This window comes from Sus scrofa, chromosome 9 (genome assembly GCF_054392235.1).
Source record: "Sus scrofa isolate SSC_HxYL_T2T_F1_AM1 chromosome 9, Sscrofa_HxYL_maternal_Yorkshire_Landrace_v2.0, whole genome shotgun sequence".
Classification (NCBI taxonomy): Eukaryota; Metazoa; Chordata; class Mammalia; order Artiodactyla; family Suidae; genus Sus; species Sus scrofa.
Window position 1 is genome coordinate 12708362 of NC_139391.1, and position 23641 is coordinate 12732002.

Consider the following 23641-nt stretch of genomic DNA (forward strand, 5'->3'; position numbering starts at 1 on the left):
TTCTGCATTAACGAAAGGGCTAATGACCAGTCTCCTACCATCCCACTCACATTTACTTTCTGAACCTCCCAGCTTAATACCTCTCCTCTCCAATCTCCTCTCCCCAGCTCCCCTTCCCACTCTAGCAGCTCCTCAACCTCCCAGTGTGCCCCATAGGTGCCCGGCCTGAAAGGTCACCCGGCCTTGTGTTGTTTGCCCTGCCCGGAAGGCCTCTTACTCTAGTCCAGCTGGTACTCAACTCCAATGGCACAGCTTTTTTTTTTTTTTTTTTTTTTTTTTTTTTTTGTCTTTTTGCTATTTCCTGGGCCGCTCCCATGGCATATGGAGGTTCCCAGGCTAGGGGTCAAATCGGAGCTGTAGCCTCTGGCCTACGCCAGAGCCACAGCAACACAGGATCCGAGCCATGTCTGTGACCTACACCACAGCTCACGGCAATGCCAGATCGTCAACCCACTGAGCAAGGGCAGGGATCGAACCCGCAACCTCATGGTTCCTAGTCGGATTCGTTAACCACTGCGCCACAACGGGAACTCCCAATGGCACAGCTTTTAAAGCTGTTTCTTACACCCTCTCCCTGGCACCACCTCAGTCACCTGCTTAACTCTGTTCCTGGCGCAGGGAGCAACTGTAATCTGCGTTATGCATTGTCACCTGTCACCTCCACCACCTGTGATTTCCTTGAGGAAAGCAAGTGTGTCTTATTCATTTTTTCTCTCCACAGCACCCAATCAGTGCTTGTCACAGAGGAAACCGGGGAATGTCTACTGAATGAACAAGCAAATGAATGTGTAAAGAAAGACAAGTGTCGGTGCCGCCTCCCCTTCCCCGAGTTTGGCCTTGAACCCTGTGGGCATCAGACTGAAACCCTTCCTCTTCAGAACACAGACGCCGGGGTCCCAGGCTCCTGCTGCCGGGCATCCCCTCTCCAGCGCTCAGAACTACCCACTTATCCCTAAACCCTCTCCCAGCTCCAGCTCTGGGCTGGCAGTATTCACCTTTCTCTGGAATGTTCCTTTGATGCGTCAAAATCTTACACCGAGTGCCAAGGGGACCTTTTGCTCCACAGAGGTCTTTTAGGTCTTAACTCTCCTTTCCGCCTTCCTCACTCCTCCTCCTCGGCCCCCACCGAGCTCTGTCCTCCCACCATTACACTCGCCTTAGTCTGTCTTGTATGAAGGTTATGTGTGTCTGTGCCTTCCCACTTCTCCCTAACCTGTGCTCCTAGAAGGCAGGGGACCATAGCCTGTCCTGTCCCCTGGCACAGTCCCTGGCATGTGCTAAATGACACGGACACATGCCAAGGGGCACCAGGTAAAGGAGCTGCACAAGGGCAATGAACCTGCCCCAAGGTACCTGCTCGGACAGTACCAGAACTGGTTCCAGCACCCAGGTCTCTGGTCGCCCTGCCCCAAACCCGCACTGCCGCGGTAGATACGGATTGAGACGGGGACTGCTGAGCCTTCAGAGTCGTGATGTGCTGAGCCACTCTCCCGCAACGGATACTCAGAATTGGGGATTTGGAAAAGGGTTTCTCTGCCAGGGCTTGGAACTGACAGAAGCCTCATAAGAGAAGCACAGGACTGTGCCAGGCATGTCACATATGATGTGGCTTTTAATCTTGATGACAGTTCTGAGAGACAGGAAGGTGTTACCTTCCCACGTCAGATGAGAAAAACAGAGATGGCGCCAGAAGATACTGGAATGCAAGTGTGTAGCGGAGCTCCCTGGGGGCAGAGAGGTTTGGGAGAAAATACTCCCCAGGCCAGCAGCTTTTCCTTAACATTCCTGGCTCCCAGCTGCTCCAGGGGCAGCTGGTGGGTGGGGCTATCACACCACCTCTTGCACCTGCTTTGGTCATAACCTCAACCCCAAACCTCTGTCTTGGCTCTTAGAAATGGTTTCCTAATTCTTCCCAGCCACTTGAACTTGCACTTGTTCTCTGGCACATTTTCACACAGGACCTACCACACGACACCACAATATCACTCTTTTCTACTCTCTGAGACACCAAGTACCTTAATGATGAAGGGCCCACTTTAATTTTTAATGGCTGGGTTCCCATTTAAGGAAACCTTATATGATAAATGCTTCTAAGTGAATTAGCCACCATTTAGAGTTCTGTACCTGTCACTGGCAATCTTAAGAGGTCATCTGGACCATTCTACATCTGACTCATTCCAAATGGATCCTTCCAGTGAGGGAAGAAAACAGAAAATTCCATGTCACTATCCCCAAGAGGTGAGGTGATCGTGTCAGCTCAAACTCTTCTGGCGGCAATACCGAACCTGCCTTCTCTCTGTGGTTAGAGAGGACTGCTGTATCTGCAAAGCTAAATGAAAGTAAAAGCTGTACGTTCTGCCTTTGGTCAATCGAAGCCACGGGGAGAGTGGGCCTTAGGAATGATTTATCACAGGTAAATTCGCCATCAACATTTTTGATTTTACTTTTTACCCACCATCTCTCTGCAGACTCGTGGGGCAGGGTCGGTGCTACTTTCATTCTGGAATTCTGTCAAATTCTGGAAATTTCACTTCCCTTAACCCCTCCCCAGAAGGAAGGCTTTCCAGGGCATGGGACTCACCACAGCTCATCCCCTGTGACGGGCTTAACAGCCTCCTTGAAGTAAGAAGACAGAGACAGCCCAGAATCTAGAACGAGGCCCTAAGGCTAGAGGGCAAAAATAAATCTAGTGAAACTAACCTGTTTTCAAAAACACTGTATAGTTATGACTGTAACTGGTTACTTATTTTAGCTCAGTGGAAGAGCTGGATTGAGAAATGAAGTCATTTTAACCGCAATACATACTATCTAGCACTTGAAAAAATAACGGTGGCTGGTAACTTACTGTAGTAAAAGTAATAATAACAAATCCGTGGTTTTACCTCTAAGATGCTTAATGTGTTTAACTGTATATCAGGTGCCCTCATCAATGTAAAAGGAATAGAAGGCTGGTATGATTAGCCTCAGTAGATGCTATTCCACTACAGTAATCCAATCAGGCGCACTTGTTTCGAGGCTAGACAGACAGCAACGGACAGGAACAAGCTGGTTTTCTCTCAAAGACCCTCCTCAAAAATAATCCTATAAGGGAGTTCCCATCATGGAGAAGCAGAAACGAACCTGACTAGGAACCAAGAGGTTGTGGGTTTGATCCCTGGCCTTGCTCAGTGGGTTAAGGATCTGGTATTGCCGTGAGCCGTGGTGTAGGTGGCCGATGTGGCTCGAATCTGGCATTGCTGCGGCTGTAGTGTAGGCCAGCAGCCATAGCTCCAATTAGACCCCTAATGTAGGAACCTCCATAGGCCGTGGGTGCGGACCTAAAAAAAAGCCAAAAAACTGATTTGTCTTATTGACTTGTTCTGTATAGATTCTAGAAGTAACTCCTTTGTCAGCTAAGTGTTTTGCTATTCTTTTGTTCAGATATGTGTTTTGAATACTTTCTCACATTTGGTGACTTACCATTTTGTTTCCCGAATGAGGGCTTTTAAAGAACAAAAATTTTGATTTTGATAAAAACTTGTTTAAAAACAGTCTTTTTCTGTTGATCCTTGCTTTTTAAATCCTATATAAAAATCTCTGCTTGCCTTAAGACCACCGATTTCTTCTAGAAGTTTCACAATATTAGACGTTACCTTGAGGTCTCTGGTGCATGTGAGTTAACGTGTGCGTAGTGTGATGGGAAGTTAAGTTCGTTTATCATTCCTCTATAGATACCCGCTTGTTGAGAAGACTTTCATTTCCCTACCGGCACCTTCATCCATTCTACCCCCGAGATGCACTCATCTGTTCCTGTGATCTACGTGGTCACCCTTTCAGGAACACGACACTGTCTTGATTAACCTCCGTTCGGCACAAAGTCTTGAAATCAGGTAGTATAAGTCTGCTAACTTTGTGGTCATTTTTAATTAATTAATTAATTTGTCTTTTGTCTTTTGAGGGCCGCACCCACAGCATATGGATGTTCCCAGGCTAGGGGTTGAATCGGAGCTACAGCTGCCAGCCGACACCAGGGCCACAGCCATGCTGGATCTGAGCCATGTCTTCAACGGACACCACGGCTCAAAGCAATGCCGGGTCTTTAAGCCACTGAGCAAGGCCTGGGATCGAACCTGCGTCCTCATGAGTACTCGTCGGGTTTGCTAACCACTGAGCCTCGATAGCAACTCCTGTTGCCATTTTTTTTTTTTTAAATCACTTCGGCTATTCACATTTTCACATAAAATTTTAGAATTTGCTTATCAGTTTCTATGAAAAAGCTTGCTGGAATTTGTATAACACTGAACCTAGAGATTAATTTGGGAAGAACTGCTATTTTAACAATAGTTTAATAATATTTTAAATAATATTCATAACTATAGTATATTATACTTTCCACATTTAGGTCTTTAATTTTCTTCCACAGTGTTTGATACTGATTTCAGTGAAGAGGTATTGCATGTCTTTTGTTAAATTTATTCTTAAGTAGTCTATTTTTGGAGCATCATTTTATATATATATATATATATATATATATATATATATATATATATATATTTTTTTTTTTTTTTTGGTCTTTTGCCTTTTTCTAGGGCCACTTCCTGTGGCATATGGAGGTTCCCACGCTAGGGGTCTAATGGGAGCTGCAGCCACCAGCCTACACCACAGCCACAGCAATGAGGGATCCGAGCCATGTCTGCGACCTAGACCACAGCTCATGGCAGTGCCGGATCCCTAACCCACTAAGCAAGGGCAGGGATCGAACCTGCAACCTCATGGTTCCTAGTTGGATTCATTTCTGCGGAACCATAATGGAAACTCCAATATATAGATAATTTTTTAAAGTTCACTTTCCAATTGTTAGCTGATAATATGTAAAAATTAATTTCAGAGGAGTTCCCTGGTGGCCTAGTGGTTAAGGATTCAGTGTTGTCACTATGGCTCAGTTTTGATCCCTGGCTGGGGAATTTTTGCATGCTGCAGCTGTGGCCAAAAAGCCCCCAAAACAAATAGCACCTTTCAAGGTACCTAGTTAGTTACGGAACCCATCTTCCCTCTGAGAATCCCCACCCCTGTCCCCCTGTCCTAGCCAGTGGATCCTCAGCAGACATACTGGGGACGTGAGCGTCCCTTGCTGGTAGGACTGGGGCTGGATGCCTGATCCCAAATGGGCCGGTCTCATTCCTCCCTTAGGAAGTCAGAGTTGAGAACACCAGAGAGTCTGGACTGGCTGCTTGAACAAGGAACACGCAAACTCAGGAGCTGTGAGACAGACGTGTACTGTAAGAGACAGAGAACGCAGTCTGCAGGGAGAGAGAAACGAAGGCCACATGCTCCGCGATGAAAAGCCATATGGCCTGTGGGAGAGACAGACACACGCACGAACCAGCTGCTGGGTTCTTGCTATATTTAGTCCTTGGGTGCCACGCTTTCTGAGGCCACATATTCAACGTTTTGTGTGTGTTCCCTGGGATATACCTCATTTTCTTCCCCAGTAAATTCCCTATTGGGACTTAAGCATCTGCTTAGTGAGTGTCTGCTTCTGCGACTAAAAGAAGACATTGGTACACAGACTTGTGGAAAAAATCCTCATTACCTTTTAAGTCTCATGACTTTTCAACACACCTACGTATTATTCCAGAATATTTGTTGATCAGAAAAACTCAGGCGTGCTTTTTGTATAATAATTTGTGTCATAACCTCTTATCCCATGACCCTGCTGAACTCCCGAATTCTAGTAGTTATTTTCTAGATTTTTAAGATAAACAATCAAGTTACCTGCAAATAGAGACAGTGTTAACTCTTCTTTTCGATTGCTGTGCCTTTATATTTATTTGTTCCCTCACTGAATGGGCTAGGATCTCTTGGTATAATGGCAAACAGAAGTGGTGAGAGCAGGTGTTCTCACCTTGTCGCCAATATTAGGGGAATAGGTTTATTATTTCTCCGTTAGGTATGATACTAGCCCTAGGCTATCCCTAGAAGTCTGTTACTAGTTTGAAGAGGTTCTCCTCTATTCATAGTTTGCTAAGAAATTGTTTTTATGAAGAGGTATTAAGTTTGTCAAATGCTTTCTTTGCATCTGTTGAGGTGATGATTATGTGATTTTTCCTTTTCTTTTTTGTATTTTTAGGGCTGTACCCATGGCATATGGAGGTTCCTAGGCTAGGGGTTAAATCGGAGCTGCAGCTGCTGGCCTACGCCACAGCCTACGCCACAGCAACACAGGATCAGAGCTATGTCTGCGACCTATGTCACAGCTCACAGCAACACTGGATCCTTAACCCACTGAGTGAGGCCAGGGATTGAACCTCTGTCCTCATGGTTATGAGTCAGATTCATTTCCACTGAGCCACGATGGGAACTCCTGATTTTTATTTTAAAGTGATGAATTATGTTGTTTGCTTTCTGAATATCAGACTAACCTTGCATTCTTGGGATGCCCATTATTTTGTTATGGTGCCTTATCCCTGAGGTACACACACATATACATATGCCCTCCCTAATATATATTACTCCTAAAATACACACATGATATACACACACTATATATATTTTAAGTTGGATTTGATTGCTAATACTTCTTTTATTAAAAAAAAAAAGAATTTCTGCATCTGTTGTCACAGGCAATTTTGCTTTGTAATTTTCCTTCCTGTAATCTTTGTTGGGTTTTGATTATAAAGTTATGCTGTTCATATAAAATAAGTTATAAAAGGATTTGCTCCTCTTATGTTTCCTAAAAGAATTTGAGTATACTCATATTCATATCAAATAGGAGTAGTATTTGTACTATGCTATGTTTAAATATTTGACAGATTTAACCAGTAAAACCACATGGGGCTAGTTTTCTAGGAATTTACCAAAGAGAAATGAAACAAAAGTCCATGTAAAGATTGTTAGTGATTCTTGATGCCCAAATGCATCTTAATTTATAATAGCTCAAACTGGAAATAACCCAAGTGTCTATCAACATGCGAATGCATAAGCTGTGACATAAAGATACACTGAATTACTGCTCAGCCATAAAAATGAACAACCAATGATACGTGCAACCACATGGATGAATACCAAAAGCATTATGCTGAGTGAAAGAAGTCAGGAAAAAGAGTAATATTCTGATTCCATTCAAGTAAAATTCCAAAATATGAAAACTAATGTAGTGATGAGAGATCACCAGTGGTTTCTGAGGAATGTGGTAGAAGGAAGGATGGATTACAAAGGGTATGAGGAGGCTTTACATGTGTGACATTGACTTACTTCTAGTACCCCTTGAAAATATAAAAAAGGGGGGGAATCTTAGAACTAAAAAATCTATTGAAAAGCTATCCAAACTGAGCACAGAGAAGAAATAGAGTAGGAAAAAAAAAAAAAAAGAATAGTATCAGTGACATGTGGGTCAGTGTCAAGCAGGCTAGCATATGGGTAATTAAAGTTTCACATGACTCTCAAAGGAAAGGAGAGACAGAAAGGGGTAAGAAAATCAAATCAATAAATACCGGTAGAAATTTTGCTGAACTGAATCAAAAATATCAACACACAGAATCAGAAAGACAAGTGAACCCCCAGAGTAAATATAAGGAAAAACACACCTTAGGAATAGCATAGTCAAACTGGTGAAATATAAAGAAAAAAAATCTTAAAATCCTAACAGTCAGAACAATCTTGAAAAAGACAAAGTTGAGGTCTTATACTTCCCAATTTCAAAACTTACTGTACAAACCTACAGTAACTAAAGCAGTATGCTACTGGAATAAAACTGCACATATAGACAAAGGGAATTGAATTCAGGCCCAGAATGACTTTCAGTAAGAATGCCAAGACCATGGGAAAGATATTTTCCATAGGAAAGGACAGACTTTTCAACAAATAGTGTTGGGAAAATTGGATGTACACATGCAAAAGAATGAAGTTGGACCTTTATCTTTTGTCATATGAAAACTAAACACAAAATGGGTCAAAGACCCAAAGGTAAGAGCTAAAGCAATGAAACTCTTAGAAGACAATAGGGGAAAGTTTCTTGGAGTTAGATTTGGCCATCATGTCTTATGTATGACATAAAAAGCACAAACAACAAAATCAAAACTTAGATAACTGGATCATCAAAGTCAAAACCATTTATGTGCATCAAAGGACACAATAAACTGAGTGAAAGGCAATTTTTAGAATGGGGGAAATATCTGCAAATCATATATCTGTTAAGGGATTAATGTCCAGAATGTATAAAGAACTTCTATAACTTAACAACAAAAATCTGATAATAAAAAGGCAAAGGAGGAGTTCCCGTCATAGCGCAGTGGTTAACGAATCCGACTAGGAACCATGAGGTTGCGGGTTCGGTCCCTGCCCTTGCTCAGTGGGTTAACGATCCGGCGTTGCCGTGAGCTGTGGTGTAGGTTGCAGACGCGGCTCGGATCCCGCGTTGCTGTGGCTCTGGCGTAGGCCGGTGGCTACAGCTCCGATTCAACCCCTAGCCTGGGAACCTCCATATGCCGTGGGAGCGGCCCAAGAAATAGCAACAACAACAACAAAAAAGACAAAAAATAAAATTAAAAAAAAAAAAAAAAAAAAAAAAGGCAAAGGACCTAAGTCGACATTTCTCCAAAAAAGATACCAATGGCCAACAAATATCTGAAAAGATGCTGAATATCATTAATCATTAGGGAGACACCAATGAAAACTACAAGATGCTACCTTACACTCATTAGGATAGCTACTATCAACAGACCAGGAAATAACAAGTGTGGCAAGAAGCTGGAGAAACTAGAAGCTTTGTGCATTGTTGTAAAATGGTGCAAGCACCATGGAAAACAGTATGGAAATTCCTCAAAAAAATGATAAAAAAAATTACCAAATGACCCAGCAATTCTACTTCTGGATATATAGCCCAAATAATTGAAAGCAATGCTTTTTTTTTTTTTTTTTTTTTTTTTTTGTCTTTTTGTCTTTTCTAGGGCTGCTCCTGTGGCATATGGAGGTTCCCAGGCTAGGGGTCTAATCGGAGCTGTAGCTGCTGGCCTATGCCAGAGCCACAGCAATGCCAGATCTGAGCCACATCTGCGACCTACCCCACAGCTCACGGCAATGCTGGATCCTTAACCCACTGAGCAAGGCCATGGATCAAACCCGCAACCTCATGGTTCCTAGTTGGATTCGTTAACCACTGAGCCACAACAGGAACTCCAAAAGCAATGTCTTGAAGACTATTTGTAAACCCATGTTCACAGCAGCATTATTCACAATAGCCAAAAGGTGGAAGCAACTCAAGACTCTATCAGTGGATGAACAGACGAACAAAATGTGGAAAATACATGTAATGAAAATATTTATTCAGCCTTAAAAAGGAAGGAGTCCTGACACATGCTATACACATAGATGAACCTTGAAGGCATTATGTTAAGTTAAATAATCCAGTCACAAAAAGACAAGTACTGTATGATTCCACTTAAATGAGTTACCTAGAGAAGTCAAATTCATACAGATAAAAAGTAGAATGGAGGTTTTTCAGGGGCTAGAGGGAAGGTGAAACAGCAAACTATTTAAGGGTGGAGAGTTTAAATTTTGAGAGCTGAAAAGAGTTCTGGAGATTGGTTGCATAGCAATGTGAAAGTACTTAACACTATTGAACTGTACACTTAAAAATGGTGAAGATTGTACATTATATTATGTGTATTTTACCACAATTTTTTTTTTAAAAAGAAAGAAATCATTCGGAGGAAGAAAGATGCATTACATAAAGGAGAATAAGAATTAAAAGAACAGCTGACTGCCCATCAGAAACAATGAAGATCCAAAGACTATAGAATGGATAAAATCATCATTCCAGAATTTTATACCTAGCAAAAATATCTTTCAAAGGTGAAATAAAAGTATTTCCAGATAAATGAAAGCTGGGAAAATCTGTCACCAGGGGACTCACATGGCAAGAAAGGGTAAAGGAAGCTCTTCAGGTTGAAGAGAAATAAAACCAGGTAAAAACCCCACTAGATAATGTTTAGATGTTAGATACTAGATATTAAACTATATAATGTTTAATATTTGCTTTCAACACTCATACCTATTTTAAAGAACTCAGGGGGAAAAATAGTCTCATAATTATGCAGATATTTACTCTTTCTGATGCTCTTTCTTCATTCCTGATCTTAGTTTTCTTCAGGCACTACCTTGCTTCAGCCTTATTATTTATTTAAATCAGATCTCCTGGAAATTCTCTTATTTCTCTTTCATCCAAGAAATGTCTTTATTTTTTTCATTCCTGAAGGAATACTTTTACAGAATATAAACTTCTGAATTGACAGAATTGCTTTTTTTCTATTAATTTCAAGTGTGTTTCCCTTTATCATATGGAATATTGTTATAATATGGGCTTTTAAGTCTGTATGTGATAGTTCCAATATTGATTATGTTGGGATTGGCATCTGTGCTCTTCCCTCAGAATTAGTTATACTTTGCTGATTCTCTATATGCTGAGAAATTTTGGGGTTATATTCTGAATGATATTCTGAATTATATGTTGTATAGACTCTGGGTTATTTTTATCATCCTTTGGAGAATACTGATGTTTTTGCAGGCAATCAACATGGTTGGGTTTAGCCTATAAGTTCTGTTCCTCCTCCTGTGTGTGGCAGTAAAAATCTCAGTTTAGTTCCCAAAGCTGGTGTGAGTCTATCCTACATGTGGGTAGCTCAAGGTGAGCCTGAGAGTGGTGTGGTTTTATATCCCAAATTAGGAAATCCCTTCTCTAGCTCTCTCCACTCTGGGATATTCCACTCCCTCTAGCCCCCAAAGGGCTCCTTTTCTGGTTCCTCTAACCAGAAAGATGAGGTTTCTATTACAATTTCAGCAGCCTGCCCCACTATGCTGCTCTGTTATGGAGCCCACCCTTTGGACAAATCTGCCAGAGACAGAAAATTCACCTGTGTGTAGTCACATTTCTTTCTTCCCCTCCATAATCTGCTTCCTTTCATTTACTTTACAAAGTCTTTGAGAAATTTTATTTTGCACAGAGTTTTTAGTTGTAATTTATGCGAGAAGTAGCCTGTAGTGACTTTTGCCACCATAGAGGAACTGGAACTCCTAAGTTCTTTCTCAAAGTTTCTATCTCTTTCCTAAATTTCAACACCTCTTTAGTCATTAGTCATCTCCCCTCCCCCCAGATTAAAGCAATTAACACAGCTATTTTTAATGCTAGCTCCCAAAACTGAGCTTAATTAAGTTTGCTTCTACGAACTGAGTTCTCTCACCTATGTGTCAACTTTTAGTTTCTTCAGGTGTCTAGCAATTTCTCATTGTACACTGAATATTTGGGATGCTATGTTACAGGAATTTCCACCATAGGAACAGCCATGAAAATGGAACCTCACACTCTGTGCAGATCTCTTATTTTTTAAGCTATGCCCACAGCATGTGGAAGTTACAGGGCCAGGGATTGAACCCACACCACAGCTGTGACCCAAGCCACAGCAGAGACAATGCCAGATCCTTAATGCACTGCATCACCAGGGAACTCTGGTCCCTTTCTTTCTTTTCTTTCTTTCTTTTTTTTTTTTTTCTTTTCTGGCTGTCCCACGGAATTCCCTGGCCCTGGAACTACATTGTAGCTGTGGCAACATTGGATGCTTTAACCCACTCTGCTGGACTGGGTACCAAACTTTGTCCCGGCACTGAAGAGATGCTGCCAAGCCCACTGTGCCACAGCAGCAACTTCTGGTTCCTTCTTTCAAGAGTCAGATCTGTTCAGGTTTTTGATTGCTCTTCAGGGCCTTCAGATACTTTTTTTTAAATGTTTTGTCTGGAGTTTATAACTATTATAGTACATACTACCAGAAACTATATAATCCTTCTCGACTGAAGAAAGCTTCCTTCCCACCCTCCATCCCTGCCTAGAATTCTACACTCTTTGAATTTACTATTTTTTAAAAATAGCAAGATTTTACTATTTGCCTGAGATCCTGCTCATCACCCTCTTGTTCCCACACCCACACGAGTAAAAACAAAACAGAAAGAAAAGCACAGCTTGATCAAGGCCCCATGATTAAGCTGCTCCCCCAGCTGTAGATAACTTCCGTCTTCTCTATTATGGTATCTCCATAATACAGATTTGTTCAAATATTTACTATGGGCCCTGAGTCCTGTCTTCAAAGAATAGTAACATATTAATATAAAAATCTGCAATACAAAGTAGAAAGTTCCAAATGCTATGAAAGCAAAAATCAAAAACTGCTGTGGGAATTCAGAGAAAAAGTGAATTCCAGTTAGGAAGATGAAGAGAGGTTTTATAGAGGAGGTGGGGGTACAGAGAAAGGGCCCTCACTGCTAATTCAAGCAGAGACATTACATACTTGTTCTCTGCTGCTTAAGCGGTATCATGGCACTAGAGGTGGTGGCAGCTGTTAATCTCATATAAAGTTTTCCAGTTAGAGTGTGATCTGCACACAGTCTGCATGGGCATTATCTGTACTTGTGCAAAAAGGCAGGATTGCAGGACCCACCCCAGGCCCACTGATGCAGAATCAGCATTTATGCGCACCAGCGTTTGAGAGGTGCTAATGAAAAGCGCTCTGTCCCTCACTAGAACTGTGACCCCAAGACCTTGCACCCTCTCCCGCCAGGCAATGCCCTGTGCAGTGGAAGGGGATGTGGGCACCCAAGAGCAACTGGCAGCATGTCCTAAGCACCTCCTTCCGGGCGCCTTGTGTAGATTTTGTCCTTTTATGCTCACTAGTAAGGCTTTGAATTAATTACTCCCACTCTGCAGATAAGGAAAATGAAGGTCAAGAGGGGTCAATCAGTGGCCCGAGACACAAAGACGTGGCAGAACCTGAATATGGACCCATAGGTGACTGACTCCAGAGTCTGCACTGTCTCTGGTCTGTGCTTCAGGAGAATTAGGTGCTATTTATAGTTCTGCCACTAACTAGTTCAGTGACTTTGGTTAATTCATTCTACCTTTCAATTTTTTTAATTTTTATTATTTTTTTCCTTTTTTTGGCTACACCCATGGTATGTGAAGTTCCTAAGCCACAGATCGAACCTGCACCACAGCAGTAACCGGAGCCATTGCAGTGACAACACCAGGTGCTTAACCTGCTAAGCCACAGAGGGACTCCTCATTTTATCTTTTTAGAATTCAGCTCTTCACGTGTATGTTGATGCAGATGGACTGAACTAATCAAAGTTCACAAACAAATGAATCAGGCTGCTTCAGGAAAATGAGCATGTGAAGCAACCTTAGACCTGAGGGCTGGGAAGCTCATTGTGTGAAAATGCCTCAGAAACCCAGAGTTTTCTCACAGTGGAGAGAAAAGACTACTGGACCAGAAATGAGAAGACCTGGGCTCGAGTCCTACCTCTATCATTTATTGGTTGTGAATCTCGGTTTCATCCTCCTGAAGTGGAGGTAGCTGGGCTACCCAGGACAGCTCTCAGTATGTCTGACTGGTTTAAGTGAGATTATGCATGAAAATACTTCGTGACACGATAATTAATACAGCCAGTTCTCTGCCTTCATTTTCATAACACAAACTGCATCCTTCTAAATTAATTAATAAGGAATGTGATTTGTAATCTGCTGGCCATGGCAGCCATTGGGAACCAGCTCTGAAAAAGCCCACCAGCTCTGTGCTTTTGTTCACTCTAATGATGGGAACAGAAGGTCAATAAAAATATGTAGCGCCTCTGTCCGTGGGAGAGAGTTGGGGGTGGTGGCAAAGTAAAAACTGTTCTTCCAGAGCAGGGAGTCCAAGGTCTGGAACTCCGTGGGATGATGAAAGTGTCTTGTATCTCTTTTACCCAGTATGGTAGCCACTAGCCACGTGGTTGCTGAGCACCTAAAACATGGCTAACTAAGCCTGCGGAACTTAATTTTCTTTTTCTTTTTCTTTTCTTTTTTTTTTTTTTAAGGGCTGCACCCGTGGCATATGGAGGTTCCCAGACTAGAAGCTGAATTGGAGCTACAGCTGCCAGCTTACACCACAGCCACAGCCACACAGGATCCAAGCTGCGTCTGCGACCTACAACACAGCTCATGGCAACGCTGGATCCTTAACCCACTGAGGGAGGCCAGGGATCAAACCTGCGACCTCATGGATACTAGTCAGGTTCATTTCCACTGAGCCATGACGGGAACTCCCGGAACTTAATTTTCAATTTTATTTAATTTTGATTGATTCAAAGTTAAATAGCCACATGCAGAGAGTAACTGCTGCATGGAATGGTGCAGCTCTAGAGCAAAAGCGAGACCTGGATTTATTCAACAATTTAAAAACATTTTAAAACTATCCTCTTAGGGCCAACAAGTGCATTGACTTGGTTTTCTTCAATTTGGAAACTCCAGCTCCTAATGCCTTTTTCTTTTTTTTTTTTTAAACAAAAACTTTTATAGTATGATTTTTGATCATGGGAAGTTTCTTGGGAATCCAATTATTACTGTCTAGCAACACAGATGATACCAATAAAATGTGGAGCTTACCTAAACAAAAACCATGAAGTTTTGTTTCATAGTTATGTATCTGCTCACCTGGAAAGATGGAGCCCTTTACTCCCCTGTCTCTAGAATTAAAAGCAGACATTGAAAGGTACGAGGCCCTGTGCGCGGCCACCGGAGTCCCTCCTGCTCACCTACCGTGCATTTTCTGCTCTCCGGCTTATGCACTGGTGCAGGTAGAGATACTCCTGAGGCGCGCTGGTGGACAAGGCCGGCTGCATGTGGTTTGATCCCGGGGGCTCAAAGGTGAACAAGGTTGGCTGGCTGGAGTGCGACGGGGCTGAGGATTTTCGTTCTCGGAGAAGGTGCTGACCGGCGCTGCTGAGCTCCGCTGGAGAGGAGCGGGGGCCGTGACCGGCTGAGGCGACGTTCCTCAGGGAGTCTGCGAAAAGGAGGGAGAACTCTGTGCATGAAAGAAGAAGACCGTGTGCATGCATGTGTGACTGGGCCACCTCACTGTACAGTAGAAAACAGACAGAACCCTGCAAACCAGCTACAACGGAAAAACTAAAAATCATTATAAATGGGAAAACAAACAAACAAAAAAAACAAGGTCAGATGTCTTATCCCAAACTGGGTTGTCAGAGGGAGAGGAAGTATTACGAGCAGAGGCAATGGGCCAGCAGCAGCCTTCTCTTCCTCACATGCCTGCTCCCTTCTCTGCCCTCCCAGAGACCAGGGCCCTGGCCCCCTCGCTCTGGACCTCTGACCGCTCCTGGAGCCACCTGGAGGCCACTCCTGTCACAGCCTGGGCAGTGTCTGCCCCACCTCCAGGAGGTGTGGCTATCGGTGGTCCAGGGGTGCGACGCTGTCCTTTGAGCCAGGTCACTGAGTCCCACTGCCTTCCCTCTCCTTGGTGGCTCCTGCTGTCATCACCTCCCTCAAAGTTAGGCAGGCTTTGTGATACGAAGCTTTGCTTTCTGAAGACTCAGTCACTGAGGCCCTGGACTGTGGGTTACAGCGCTAATGATAAAAGCACAAATGTATTTGCAGCTGTTCCTTGAGACAGGTCCCAGCTCCTCCCACCTGCCCCGCACGCCCTCTCCAGCTCTCCTATCTCCACGCTTCATCTACGGGTCTTTTTTCTCTTAACTCTTATCTTGAACTCTCATCTGCTGTGTTAGAAAGGAAGCCAGGTACTCAAGGCAGATAATAGTTTAGAGTGCTACACTAAACAATAAATAATGCCACAGGCATTATTCACTGGGCTGGCTCTCTCAGCTTGGTCCAAATTCCTTAGCACAACACACAAGGCCTTTCACAGTCCGACTTATTTCCTGCTTTCCTCCTCCCAAACCCCAGGCACATGGAAGCTTCATCAGTCCGTGAGCACACCAGCCCCTCTTAGGAGTCTTTGTTTTGGCTCATGCTGTTCCTTCCGCCTGGATTTCACGTCGACTCCTCTGGCAACTCATACACAGACTCTAAGACCCCACAAGGATATTGTAACATCATATTCTCTCTGAAACCTTCCTGGACGAGGTCATTCCTCTAATGAGTGCCAAGAGCGCGTGGCCCAGGCTTCATTATAGCCACTGTCACCCCGCTTCCTTGCCTGGCCCACGGGTTTCTAAGAACAGTGACGGATGATGTTACCCGAGTCCCAGCACTGACCTAATACAGCCCAGGCACATACAATGGTCTGAGTCCACCTTTGCAGAACCAGCAAAAAATTCATTCCGCATATAGTAACTCGAACAGTGAGACTTTTTGTTTTAAAAAAAAAAGACTTAAAGATGTAATTTCTGGCAATGGGACAGCCAGTGGGGGATTACGTTTTAGTGGTGCTGACGGTGACTTTCTGTGGTTATTCACGACACTTCGGAGGGGACGTAGCTGTGTTTCCACTCCGTTATCTGACCTATTTTAGTGCCCTTCTCCTGGCCCTGGGCAGGATCATGAGTCATTCATGTTCTACAGCATTAACGATTCCTCCCGTCTTTTCTGATGCCGGGCAGGACGACTTCTGCCAGCGTACAGCAGAAAAAGCCCTGGGCCTCGGGGGAAGACCTGTCCCACTGACAGCTGTATTGACTTCCGAAGTGAATTCCCACTCTAGGCTCCCAGTGAACCGGACGTTTGTTAGCAGATCGATGTCTTCATCACCCCATTAGATCTGCAGGATGAACTCTCCAGTGGCAGAGGAGAGGGGGGTTCATGCTTGGGGACGGAGACGCCCCAGCGCCAGGGCTGAACCCAAGCTGCTGCCTGAGAAAACACAGGGAAGCGGCCTGGGGAAAGCTCTGACCGACTGAGATCTGGACCCCTCTTCCTCTAGCCTGCCCTTTGATGGGGGGCACACGGCAGGGTCCTGCCCACACCCTCCTTTGAAGGCACGCTCACTCTGGAGGCTCGCCCGGGGCATTCTGTCCATTCTCAGGGCTTCAGCTCTATGGCGACAACTCACCAATCTCACTCTCTAGCTCTCTTCTCTCTCCTGGGCTCCTTGTCCTATGCCCCTGCATCTGCCGGGCATCTCCATCCCGCTGCCCCACAAGCAGGTCAATTCATCGATCTAAACAGAACTCCTCCAGCTGCATTCTCAGCCTCAGTGGAAAACACCAACGCTGCCATCCAGTCAGTCCTCCGAGCCAGAGACCTAGGCGTGATCTATCACCCTTCCCTGCTTCGCGACAACCACGTCGTGTCATTAGGTCACTGCCCTGCTTAACACTCTTCAACGGATCCCTGCTGTCCCCAGGAGGCCCCACAAGCCCCGCTCTCTTTAAAACCACTTTCCTGTTTATTTCTTCCATCTTGTTTCTCACCAGTACTTCCTTGCGTTTCAAACAGAATTTCAGGAAAACCTCAATGTCTTTCTCATCACTCCAGACATGCTATAAACCCAGTAAGGGCAGAGATACGGTTTCTTTTGGATATGGTTTTACCCCTAGAATGAAGCCCGTCTGTGACACAACCCCACAACCGTGCGTTGATTCAACACAGGAAGCACACAGCTCAGTAAGTCATGCTCCCTCGATGACATTCCCTGACTCCTCATTACCTTCAGACTCCAGTCCAGGTCCCCCAGCCTGACAGAAAGGGCCATTTGCCACAAACTGGTCACCCTGTCCACCCTTCATGTCCTCCTTGCTGAACGCTTAGGCTTGAGTCTGCATAAAATAAGAGCGACCTATCCTCACCTCTGGGGGCCTCTGCCTCCGGCTCAGGCCATGGAATCAAATCTGTGACCCAGCCTGTTTACTCACAGAGCTGGAGAAGTCTCAGTTTCCTTATTTACAAATGGACATAGGCTGGTTGTAGGGGTGAAATGTAGAAAGGGTGGAGAAAATGCTGTATATTGTAGGCACTCAGAGTTCTAGCCACTTCTGTGTTCTAGTCACTTCTGTGTCCCCGGTAGTTAGAACAGTCCCAGGACAGGGTGGGTATTCAATACATATTTGTTGAATGAATCAAAGAATTTTCCCTCACTCAAAAATCCACACACGCATGTTTCTTGTGGTCAAAATCAGAGAGGTTTTCAAGGGTTGTTAATAAGATGAAGTAAGGGTTGGGATGAGCTGAGCTCACAGACACTTGGCATTCCACCCTTCTGACATAAAGCCATGTCTAGGAAACCGGTCAGTTCTCTAACAGTCTGTAGCCCCAGACAAGTTCTTTCAAAGCTGTTTTGGCACTAAACCTTGCCAAAATCCTACTTCAGCTTGCAACTTTAAAAGATTTCTATGTGAGTTCGTGTGATTATTCCTTGGTGGGTTTACTGGGTTGAAGAGTATCCCCCCTAAACACATGGAACCTCAGAATACGACCTTATTTGAAAAGAGTCTTTGCAGATGTCAGTTAAAATGAGGTCGCACTGCATCATCACGGGCCCCCATCCAACGACTGGTGTCCTCATAAGAAGAGAAAACAGAGACAGAGACATACAGGGAGAATGCCGTGAGATGAAAGAGGTAGAGACTGGATAAACAAATGTGATATATTCATGCAGCAGAGTAACATTAATCAGCCGTAGAGGTGAATGAAATACTAATACATATTACACCATGAATGAATCTTCAAAACACTGTGCTAAGTGAAAAAAAAAAATAGTGATAAACACTATGGATCACGTGACTTTATTTATGTAAAAGATTTAGAATAGGAAAACCCATAAAGACAGCAAGTGGACTCATGGCTGCCTGGAGACCTGGGGGAGCAGGAGTGGACAGTGACAGCAGTGGGTAAAGGGTTTCTTTGGGGGGCTGATGAAAATTTTCTAAAAGTAGACTCTGGTGATGGTTGCACAAACGTGGGAAATACTAAAACCACTGAACTGTATACTTTAAATGGGTGAATCTCATGATATGGGCAACATATCTCAGTGTATTTATAAGCACATGTGCGGTTTGATAGTTTCTCAAAAAGTTAAATGCAGAGTCACCATATGACCCAGCAATTCCATTGGTAGGTCTACACCCAGGAGAACTGAAAACATATGTCCACACAACAACTTGTGTATGAATGTTCACAGCAGCACTACTCACAAGAGCTGAAAGCGGAAATAATCCAAACGCCGGTAGGCTGACTGACAAATAAAATGTGGCTTATTGTACGGTGGAATACTATTCAGCACTAAGAAGAAGAAAGTACAAATACATGTTACAACATGTATAGGCCTGGAAAGCACTATGTGAAGTGAAAAGAAGCCAGACTCCATGTCTATGAAATGCCTGGAATTAGGAAATACAGAGAGACAGAAAGTAGATTAGTGGTTACTTTTGGCTGGGATAAGGATGGGACATGGGAAGTGACTGCTGACGGGTATATGGTTTCTTTGTGGGGTCATAAAGATGTTCCCAAATTAGATTGTGATGGTGGCTGCACAACCCTGTGAATATACTAAAAAACACTGACTTGGATATTTCAACTGAGTGACACATGATAACGTGAATTAACACACGCGCGCGTGTAAGCCCTTTGCAATGTGAAGTATATGCAAGAGACTGACAGTCATCCGGTTAAATACACCTGACCTTTAGTTTTTCTTCCCTCTCTGAAGAGAAAGCTGGATGCTCAGTAAATACCAAGCCCTTGCTCAAGTACACGGAGCAAGGGACAGTCTCCACTTCTACCTTCAGGTGCCTATGCCTCCTCCCACCCCACTGCGCAGAGGGCCATCCCATGATCGCAGCAAGGCAGTGGGAGGGGCAACTAAACAAAAGCAAGAATGCGTGGCTGGGTGGGGTGGGGGGGACTCAGGGAGGCTGCAATTCCACCTCGCAGTGCACGGACCTCCGGCACACGACAGGGGTCTGGTGCCAGCTCTGCCAACAACGAGCTGTGAGATCGCAGACAGGCCTTGCTCTGAGCTTTAGTTCCTCTCCGGTCATGTTGGGAGGATGACCTCTGGCCTGCCCGTCTGTCTTTCTCGGCTGCTGCAAAGGGTGAATGAGACAAGGTTGTGCGAATAAACCCATGCACTTCTATCAAATGTTCTTACGATTTGTTTTTATTGCCTGGGTACCTCTTGAAGAAAGGAAAGAACGGTACAGATAGAGGAAAACATTATTTGGGACATGGCTGGGCTGGTTTTGGTATGTGGCTGCAGGCCTGCAGTAAGGATGTGTCTTGGGTCCTTAAGAAGGTCAGTTACACAGCAAGAAGAAAATGGACATTTCCAGACTTCTGGCCTGAGCGCCGATGTCCAAGTCTAGACGAAAGATAATGCCAGAAAATGCCTGAGTCAATTTGTTTTCTTTTCAACGGGGTTTTATTTTTTTCCTCTTCTTCCTGGCTTCTTTTTAGGGCCCTACAAAATCACTCCCCTTCCTTTCCACAATCACCCCTGGGAAGCCTGCCCAGCATACAAACACGCCTCCCACCTTCTTGCAAAACTCTAGAACAGGAAGGCTCTGAAGGATTTCAGTAGAGGAGCCCAGCCCAGCTCAGCCCAGCCATCAACCAGCTAGTGATAACAGGAGCAGGAAAGGGGCAGCTGGCGGGAGTTTCTGGAAAAGATGACTGGCCAAATAATGACTACTTCTCTTATCTCAATGACCCTTTAAGCTTCACCCCCCACCCTCAAATCCCCACCCCAAGCCTCAGTGGGTCTCAGAACCCATAAAATGGTAGACCAAAGCTCATGATGGAGCCCAGGCTGGACTCAGAGCCTGGCTGTGCTAACTTCTGGCTCTGGCCTCAGACTGGTTATATAAACCTCATCCTCAGTTGTTCAATGGGGAAGAGCCATACTTGGTGTGGCTGCTTCAAGGATTGGAGATCATTTATACAAAGCACTTAGCACAGTACCTCGCCATTCTTACTGCTCCTATGCATAGAGAGCACATGAAACTAGCTGAGACCGTGAGATTGGCCAAGAGGTATAGATTTGCTTTCCAAGCTCTAGTGGATGCTTAGAAGGGAACTGTTGTCACTGATTTAGTCACAACTAAACCTTGTATAGATGTTATATGTGGATCTAATAAGAACAAAAAGGACAATAATGGAGTTCCTGCTGCGGTGCAATGCGATTGGTGGCACCTCTGTAGCGCTAGGATGCAGGTTCGATCCCCGGCCTGACGCAGTGGGTTATAACCAAGGATCCAGCATTGCTGCACCTGTGGCAGAGGTTGCAACTGTGGCTCGGCTCTGATCCCTGGCCCAGGAACTCCACATGCTATGGGGCGGCCACACACACAAAAAGACAATATTGACTCTAATAATCACAGCTGCCATTTACTAAGTACCTACTATGTGTCTCTAGTCTACCCCATGAGGTACACATTATCACCTCCACTGTTTTTTTTGGGGTGGGGGGAGGATGGAGAGACTGAAACTCAGAGGAGTAATAATGAGCTCTGGGGTCACACAGCTAGAAAGTGGCGGAGCCCAGATTGGAAAGAGACACGCTTGTCTTCAAAGCCAATTCTTTTCGCATGCAGAGAAGCGTGTTCCCACACAGCCCCTGTGAGGGGCATGGTACTCGCTTTACAGGAAGGAGGCAGAGTCGAGTGACAGAATGAGGGTCTAGCCTTGGAGGGCTGCCACCTGGCTGAGTGACCTTCCACATGCCCTGTTTCCTTTCTGGGCCCTGTTTCCTCTCTGTATAAGAGGAAGAACTTGGATTCGATCAGGGATACACATCAAAGTCACCTTTGGGAAACTTACAGCTGTCCATGTAAGATCCAATGAGTTATTTTTACACAGAGATGCAGATTCAGATCCACTGGTTTGGTGTTTAACAATCGCTGGTTCTTAATCCTTCCAGAGGTGGAAGGGTTAGGGTCTACTGAAAAAATCAAGGGCGAAGCAAGCTCTGAAAGCCAAATGAAAGGACAAATTTTTCCAAAAAAATTTCTTTTCCTTTGTATCCTCAAAATGCAAAACTGGAAATCATCTATGTTCTTCCTGGCCCTCCGTATCATCTTCCCACAGCCAACTCCTGAGGAACAGTGTGCAACAGAAAGATCCAGGGGAGCTCAGGTTCTGAAATGCTGTCACCACAGGGCCCTGGGCAAAAGTCTCATCTCTCTGTACCTCATCTCCCATGCCATCAAATGCCAACCTTACACCCACCTGATAGGGTTCTTTTGAGGGTGTGATGGGATGAAATATGAGTGAACAGTAACACTAAGTAAATGCTGACATGGGTTACATCCTATCCTCTATTCCTAGAAGTGGAATGGTGGCAAAATTCCGGGGGTTCTAACTGGAGAGAAGATGACTGATGAAAGCATTCTCAAAACAGTGGGGTAGGAGCCTATGGGATGAGCTGTCCCTGGAGAAAGCTAATGGAAACACAAGAATCAGATAGATGGAGAATTCTCAAAACAAAAGCTCGCGGACAGGTGCTGAGGGCAAAACTGGATCAACAGATCCAGGTCACTTTAACTCACAATCCCAACCTGAAATTATTTAAGAAGGACTAATCCTCAAAAATCCTCAGACACACATCATTATTAGCGAAGTTATTCATATATTTAAAGCCAAACACAGAATGTCTTCACTTTATACAAAAGCTCACAGAAGACGACAACTAGAAGGGACCCTAATTACTCACTTACCACCATCGCCCTCTCCCCTCACCCTCACATCTCTCATTTATAGCTGGAGAAACTGTGGTCCAGAAAGGCAGGGCTGCTTGTCCAAGGCCACACAGTGGGTCACGCGTGGACCTCGGAGTTAAAACTTGGATCTCCAGAGTTCCCGCTGTGGCTCAGTGATTAATGAACCCAACTAGTATCCATGAGGATGTGGGTTGGATCCCTGGTCTCACTCGGTGGATTAAAGATCTGGCGTTGCTGTGAGCAATAGTGTAGGTTGCAGGCACGGTTCGGATTCTGAGTTGCTGTGGCTGTAGTATAGGCTAGGAACCTCCATGTGCCTTGAGTACAGCCCTAAAAAGACAAAATATAAAATAAAATAAATACAACTCAGATCTCCTAGTCCAGAGGTCCTTCTGCTGTACCAGGAGAAAGATACATTAGGAAGAATGAAGACGCATTCTCTATTCCGGTGGGGGCGCAGGAAGTCAAGTCAGAGATCTGATCCCCAGGACACTGGCCAGCGGGACTGGTGTTCTGCCATGCGTTTATAAGGCTACTCACATTTGCATGGTAAGTAAACATTTGCTGGCTCAAACTACTAAAGATTAGTATAAATAATTCCCCAAGTTCAAAAGTATAAGTCTCTCAGTGTTTATAAAAACTATAAAGCAGAGGAAGAAAAAACGGGAGGCAGAGACAGGCGGTAACATGAGACCCTGGGAGACCTTTCGGGGCCGTGCTTCCCCATCCCCCTTCCAGGAAGGATCTGGGAAAGAACATCATCTCAGAGACGCGACAGCGACCCTGACCTTGACGGATAGGATCTCTCGGTACCCTTCAGCAGAAATCGATCCTGCGAAGGGCGCAGGGGGAAGCGGGAGTGGCTGTGGCTCAGAGGCCACTCGCACAGTCTCTGGTCACACATCCTTGCAGAACCTGCTCTTCCCGGCAGGGGAGGTGGGGGGGGAATCTCATTTCACAGAAGCAAACGAAGGCCCACAGTCCACGCCATGCTTGCTGAAAGGCCTCTGGCGAGAAGCAAGCATGCCTTCCTCTAAAGCTTTTATATTACTTCCTTTGGCCGTTTATTTCATGTTGGGAATTCACACATCTCTCCTTCACAACGAGACCGTGAACTCTCAGAAGTCCATCTCTGTGTCTCTGATGGTGTTTAGCACAATGTCCTGCGCCTGCT

The 23641-nt window shown here is 44.6% G+C and overlaps 1 protein-coding gene and 1 long non-coding RNA gene across 6 annotated transcripts in view; both read right to left on the minus strand.

The window, feature by feature from the left end:
• Positions 1 to 23641, minus strand: part of GAB2 (GRB2 associated binding protein 2) — a 188299-nt gene that overhangs the window by 13591 nt on the left and 151067 nt on the right. For all 5 annotated transcript variants that reach the window (XR_002335549.2, XR_014814765.1, XM_003129701.5 and 2 more), the window contains exon 3: positions 14597 to 14840. Coding sequence is in view for 3 of the 5 variants with exons in the window: in XM_003129701.5 (XP_003129749.1) it covers positions 14597 to 14840 (244 nt within the window). In the remaining 2 variants the exon portion in view is untranslated. The remainder of the gene's footprint in view (positions 1 to 14596; positions 14841 to 23641) is intronic.
• Positions 6082 to 13366, minus strand: LOC146399743 (uncharacterized). Its single transcript, XR_014814800.1, has 2 exons — positions 9146 to 13366; positions 6082 to 8286 (listed from the first exon to the last, which is right to left on the minus strand). It is a non-coding gene; the product is annotated as an uncharacterized LOC146399743 (long non-coding RNA).